Source organism: Triticum dicoccoides, chromosome 4B (assembly GCF_002162155.2).
Source record: "Triticum dicoccoides isolate Atlit2015 ecotype Zavitan chromosome 4B, WEW_v2.0, whole genome shotgun sequence".
NCBI classification, from domain to species: Eukaryota; Viridiplantae; Streptophyta; class Magnoliopsida; order Poales; family Poaceae; genus Triticum; species Triticum dicoccoides.
The window spans coordinates 488,629,562-488,636,313 of record NC_041387.1 but is presented as its reverse complement, the minus strand read 5'-3'; the positions used below and the strand labels follow the sequence as shown (position 1 = coordinate 488,636,313).

General features: G+C 57.9%; 1 protein-coding gene across 1 annotated transcript in view; it reads right to left on the bottom strand.

Annotated features, from left to right (window-relative positions):
• Positions 1–5,094: 5,094 nt before the first annotated feature.
• The window catches only part of LOC119292752, a gene marked incomplete at its 5' end in the record, with an annotated part of 57,679 nt that continues 56,021 nt past the window's right edge, over positions 5,095–6,752 (bottom strand). Inside the window, 4 exons of the mRNA XM_037571471.1 lie at positions 5,095–5,164; positions 5,292–5,476; positions 5,636–5,707; positions 6,179–6,328. Of these exons, the coding sequence (XP_037427368.1) occupies positions 5,095–5,164; positions 5,292–5,476; positions 5,636–5,707; positions 6,179–6,328 (477 nt within the window). The remainder of the gene's footprint in view (positions 5,165–5,291; positions 5,477–5,635; positions 5,708–6,178; positions 6,329–6,752) is intronic.

Below are 6,752 nucleotides of genomic sequence, written 5' to 3'. Positions count from 1 at the left end.
CCTCTTTCTATAAAAAGGACACGCTAGCCTCAACCCAGCACATCACAGCCTCTACCCCAAACCGAGCCATAATGCCTGGCCCCGTCGCGCACAATGAGACCACAGCAACCAACCTTGGAGGATTTGTGACCATACTCGCAAACCTCACCCGTCGTGCCTATGCGTTAGAAGAGCCCCCAGAATATGTTGTGTACCAAGGATCCATGAGCGGCGAGAGCCGTCAATTCTGGGCCACTATGCACATCTACGGTAGGGGTCTGTCGCCAGAACGCCCCTACAGGTTCACCGGAAGGACAACTTCCTTTGAGCCACAAGCCGTCCAACTAGCAGCGCGAGAGGCTATAGTTCAACTCCGGCACTTGTCGCCCAGAGTTAAGCCCGGAGTTAACTGTCGCTCGTTCTACTACTACCCCAGACGTGAAGGGTATGGTAGACCACCCCAAGTTGCCAACGGAGATCATGAGACGGATCCTGCATTGTTGCACCTAGTGCGCTATGTAGGTGCACTAGAGGAACTGTTCAATCAAATCACCATTGATCTGATCGCAGCTCGTGGAGAGCTGGTTCGCCGAGCCCCGGCAAGAGAAGAGAATGAACCCGACGCCGACAACCCAGTCATGCTGTTCGGACACCCGATCGAGTCCCTGAGATCTGCCCCAACCATCGGCCAAGGTGCCTTGATGACCCCAGAAGTGCTTCGTCGCCTCTTGGGAGCACACTCCAAAGGGGTTGTGGCCAACAATCCCCGAGATGGTCATCATTGCTACCCCGAGCCTGCAGCCGCCCAACCCCCTCCAGCTAATTCCGACAATGAGACCCGAGGAGAAGCCTCGACATCCACAAGGCACGCCTGCTTGGATATAAACGAGGTAGACTAAGTCACTCAAGTAGTGTTGAGTCCTAGTGTATCCTCGCTTTGTAATCGTGTGACCTTGTAAATAAACGCAGTCTGTCGTCGTGCCTCTATTTTAAATAGTAACCTTGCATAATTATGTCAGCATGCAGTTGCATATTTTCCGGGCACAGATACCAAAAACCACCTCGACAACCCCCATAGTGATACGTCACTTTAGTGAGATGTGTGTATCTGTGGCTTTGACCCCGACCCTTGGAGCTGAACTGGCAAATTCATTACCTTTCACCACGGTAAAACGACCAAGCTCCAGTGCTATAAAAAGGCCACCGCGTGACCTTGCTAAGCACCCCTCATCTTGTGCACCATCCTCACAACCATTTCTTGCCATGCCGAGCCCTAGTATTTATCTGAGAACCCCAGATGCAACCCCGGTGTCATGGGAAACGAACACCTATGGGGCAGGGCCCCTTTTCGGTCTGGCAAGGGAGCGGAGAGCGCACGAAGAGTAGATCAAGGCGAAGTACGCGAGGGATTTTACCCAGCTTCGGAGCTCTCCAGAGAGATAAAACTCCTACTGTTGCTTTGTGTTTATATTCTGTTCTTGCTCGAGAGCGTGGGTGTGTTGTGGTTTCAAATGAGTCGAACCCCTTCTACGTGCGCATGGGCCTCCTTTTTATAGGCTAAAGGGGTCACCGACAGGTGGCAACGCAGAGAGAGGGGTAAAAAAGTAAAAACATGGGTTGGTACAACCGCTATCACCAGTGCCCCCTACCTAACTCTGACGGCAGGGGACAAGGGTATTTAATGCCCGTCCGGTCGCCTAAACAGTGCAAGAAACGACCGTTAGGGGCGCCACCGATCGCCATGATGGCCTTCTAGTCATCTTCACTTGCCACCTCGCACCGCTTGGCTGTACAGCTACCCGCCACGTGCACCAGGATCGGTCCTGCGGCGACACGTCGTCGGATGCGCTGGAGCGTGGGCGCAGAGTGGTGGCTTCGCCGCGGCAAGCCCCTTGCCGTGGTCGTTGTCTTGTCGCACCCGCAAGCTTGTCGCTCGCCGGGCCTCGCTGGGACGCGCGGTGCGTCGCGGCAAGTCTCTTAAAGTGCCTTGGTTGGCCTTCCCGGCAAGCTCCTCTTGCCGGGGTCTTGTCTTTCCCGGCAAGCTCTTCTTGTTGGGGCCTTGTCTTCGCAGTTAAACACTTTGTTCTTGAATGGCACTAATAGGAATAGCGAAGGATCTTGGCGGACGCCCAGCAAGCCTTGCCGCGGGGCGCTACGACTGCCCGTGCAAAAGTTCGGGATACTAAGGTACCCCTACTTTAGTACACCGACAGGAGCCCCCGGGCCTGGGCCATACACGGTGCCGAGCGCTGTTGGTCCAGGCCCAAAACAGGGCACGGGCATGCGCGGCCTGGGTCCAAGCCAAGTATGACTCCGTATCTGCCGCGCCCTCCCGTAACGGCATGCGTCAATCGCGGCGTCGTGGGAGAGATCGTGGGCAATTCTTAAATCAGGAAAAGCGTAACGTTCGCCTCCCCTATTTATAAGCAGGGGAAACTGGGCCGTTCCCCCACCTTCGCCACTTGCAGTTTCTTCCTCCGAAAGCTCCGCCGCTACCCTCCGCTTCTCAAGCCGAAAGAGAGCAGCGCTCCGCCGACCGTCGCCGCCGTCGCCCCCAACGCTTCCGCGCTCCCCCGCCGCTTCCGCCATGGCTCCGAAGACCGGCAAGAGCACGAAATCGGCTGAGGCGTTGCGGGTGCTTTTCCCCCCAAGCTCACCCCAAAGGCGCTGCGGGAGGAGTTCTACCTCTTCTGGTCGACGGAGACGCGGGCGCATCCGCACACGCCGGTGCTCTCCGCCGAAGCTTCTACTTCGAAGCGGTGCCCAAAAGGGTACCATTTCTTTCCAGTGTTCTTCTACTGCGGGCTTTGCCCGCCTTTTTCTGATTTCTTTTGCGACATCATGAATACCTACGGGTTTCATCTTCTTGACTTCACCCCCAACGCCGTTCTGACAATGGCGGTTTTCGCACACCTCTGCGAGAACTTCGTTGGCATCCACCCAAATGTTGCTCTTTTTTGCCACTATTTCATCCCCCGAGCCGAGAAAGGAGAGCCCTTAGCTCGCGGGGTCGCCTGGATCTCACGAGTCGGCATGAAGGAGGTGTATCTGGAGGGGGAGCTTCGCAGCAAGTGGGACGAGTGGAGGGCGGAGTGGTGTTGGATTGTTGACGCCAACCCGCAGCCATTCACCAACTTGCGCCAGACCCGGGTAGTGCGCGGCGGCGACTGGAGCGCTCTGTCGCCGGACGACGCCAAGCTGAAGATTGCCACCACCCGAATCCTGCGGCTCAGGCTTGCCAGGCTTACAGCAGGGGCCGTTGGCGCGGACTTTCTTCGTCGCTGTATTGCCCCTCTGCAGAAGAGGGGGAGGCCCGCCTGGCTGTTTGGTGGCCCGGCGGATATCATGAGGCTGCGTCCAGGCCTCAACTTCAACTTCACAGTTCTGGAGCTTGACGGGATGCTCAACGAGCTGTTCAAGCATGACGCCAACCATCCAGAGTGGTTCAGGCTGCCGCAAGGCGTCATCCCACTGTGCAACAACTCCCAGCGTGATCGCATCTGTGCAATGATGCTGGAGTGTGACTCGCACGGGATAAACCAAACTTGGATGGAGCCCGCCGACGACGTCGTGCAGCAATTCTTCGATGGCTTGGCGGAGGTAGCAGTCCGCGCCGACAAGCAGAGGCTCCTCACCCGCGACACCACCGACGACGAGATGCGGTACATCGCCACCAGGGCCGAAGAGGCGGCGGCAGCCGCCGCCGCGGGCGAGTTTGGCTTCACGTTGGAGGAGGCAGAGGCGGCCGAGGCGGCAAGCCTTGCCGACCGGGAGGACCTTGCCGGAGGGGTCGTTGGCGAGGGGGAGCTCGAAGCCGAAGCGAGCGAGCCCGCCGAGGGCACGAGCGGCCAGCCGTCTTCGAGCAGCTTGCCGCAGGCGGAGCCCCCAGCGCAGCCCCAATTTCAACCAAGAAGGCGCCTCAGTCGAACTGGAGATATAGCAGGGCGGCAGGCAGGCCAACAGCCGCAGCGCCGTGGGATACGCTCCACCGCGGCAAGTACCGTTGCCGCGGGAGCATCTCAGGCCGTGCCGGCAACTGAGGCGGGATCTTCCCGGGCCGCCACGCCTGATCCTGCCGCAGCTCCCGGTAAACGTCGAAGGGAGCCTACTCCTCCGCCTCACCGCACAGAAAGGGTACCAGACTTTGACCTCTGTGCGCCGAGCTCCGACGAGGAGGAAGAAGAGGAGGATGAGTAAGGCTTTCTCCTTGCTGTACTTGTATTTCTTCAATCTTTGTTGTTTCTTGTCTTGCATTTGATCTGCTTCCCTCTGAATCCTTGTTCCATTTCAGGACTCTGGCCGAGAGAGCGGCGAAGAGGGCCAAGGTCCCCATGGTTGTCATCGAGGACGATCCTGCTGTGACGGCAGAGGACACGTCTGAGACTACCTTGACGGACCCGGTACCATCTCCTCGAAGCAGCCCCCAGCACGGCCCCCAGCGTAAGTGTTTGGTTCACTTCCTGTTGCGGGGCGCGCATGGGTGCTTTTTCTTTTGCTGACATCTTGATTGTTGATTTATTTGTGTAGGAGCAGAACAGGGCCATCAGGAGCAAGGAGAAGCCGCCCTGGAGGTGCTGTCTGCTTCGACTACGCCGCCAAGGGGCGATTCCCCGACAAGGGAGCGCTCCCCGGCAAGGGAGAGGTCCCCGGCAAGGGACGGAACCAGTGAGCCTTCGGTGGAGGAGCCCATGGTCACAGAGCCCAGCACAGGTAACCCTTCTTGTCGGAAATCTTCCCTTGGGTTCTTCTTCTGATCTTCTTTTTGGATCTTTGCTTGACTTTTTCCTTCCTCTTCCTGTCCTCAGATCCCCCTCTCACCGACCCGATGGAGACTGAGGCCACCGGCGAGGAAGACGCACGCGGCAACACTGAAGACGTCGCCGCTGACGAGGAAGAGGCCGGTGCTGACGACCCCGCCAGCCAAGAGGCCGCCAAGGCTGCTGGTGCAGGAGCTGGCGAGGGGCCCGGCGATCATACTGGCGACCCAGAGGGCGCAGGAGTGCAAGGCGCTACACCGACCGCCGACCCCTCCACCGCTGACGCAGCACCGAGCTCCGAGGAGTCCCAGGCCGGCGCCTACTTGAAGGCCGGCGAGGGTGTTTTCATCCATCTTCCCTAGGCGTCGAGCTCCAGGGCACCGATCAAGGGAGAGTCTTTTGACGGAGAGGTGCTCGCCTCCGCCGGGCTGTCAGTGGTTGACGCACCAAGCAGCAGCAGTGGCGAGTCCGAGGAGGAGCAACTGCTCCGGAAGCTTGTGTCACTCTACCGCGCCCGGCAAGCGAAGCTAGAGTCCCGGGAAGCGCTTGTCGCACGGGCGGGAGTCGACATAGAGAAGCATGCGGAGGAGCTCCAGAACCTTAACCAGGAGGCCCTCCGGTCCATTGATGAGGAGAGGGCGCAGCTCATCGAGGCGAAGAAGGCGTTCATCCTTGAAAAGGCTGAAGCCGAAGAGCAGCAGAGGCACGCCGCCGAGGAGCTGTCCAGGCGGGAAGGTGAGCTGACGCAGAAAAAGGTTAACTTGGAAAGCCACGAGAAGGATCTTGCTGCCCGGGAACAATCACTTGGCGGGGCGCTCAAGGAAGCGAAGGATGCTGCCGCAGCTGCCGAGGCCGCCAAGAGGGAATTGGAAGCGAAGGTGATGCAGCTGGAGGCTGACATGAAAGGGAAGGGTGAGGAGCTTGCCGCACTCCAACGCGAACGTGAGAAGGATGCCCTTGCCCATGGCGATCTGCAAGTTCAACTCGCCGACAAGATCAAGGAACTGAACGCCGCCAAGGACTCAAGCGCTGATCTGGAGCTGAAGCTGGCCACACTGACAGAGATGCTGAATGGCGCCAAGAAGCGCGAGGATGACTTGAAGAAAGAGATCAAGGGCAACGAGGAGCTGCTGACGAGGGCCGCCGAGACTCAGAACACCTTCAAGGCTACGGTGGAGCTCTGGACGGAGGGCCTCGTCAACATCGCTGCAACCATCGACGAGGAGCTGGCGGAACTGGACTTGGCAGGCTTTGGGTACTCCACTGACGAAAATCTCCAGCCTAGCGCCAAGCTTACTCTTTTCTTCAAGGGTGTGGTGACGGCCCTCCAGCAACTCCGGGAAAGGATCCCAAAGAAGCTGGCAGACGAGTCGCGCGCAATCTGCGCCAAGGTCTTGGAGAAGGTGCTGGTGAAGATACTCTTCCGCAATCCGGGCCTCGACCGCACCCGCGTCCTCAAGAAGCTGCCGGCGGGCGCTGATCTCGAAGAGCTCAAAGCCATTGTCGCACCTATTATGGACAAGGTGAATGAAGTCAGGAGGGTTGACGGCGAGCGCGTGGATTAGGCCACCCTTCTTCTCCTTTCCTTGTCGCTGTTATTTATGAGAACAATTTAGTCAGTGCCGCAACAAGTTACTTTTGTAATATAACTTTATTCTGGGCAATGCGTGCTATGTTATCTCCTTTACTTGATTCTTTTCTTTGTATGTTTTTACCCTATGCTTTTAGGGGACTTGCCGGCGCAGGCACGCTTGCCGCGAGCGCTGAGTGCGGGACATCAGCAGCCCGCTGGTAGTACCACCTCCGGCAAGAAACCTTGCTGCAACTAGTTGCAGCACACTTAAGTTGTTGAGCGGACTCGAAACAAAGTAAGGGCGCAACTAGCTACGAGGAGGTTCCTCCGCGCACAGGTTTTCCATACAAAGCACGGTCGTTCAAGGAAGATAACTTAAAAATTTAAAAAATGATCATACTCAAACTTTGGCAACTTAGCTTTTTTTGTCGTTTGTGTCCCGG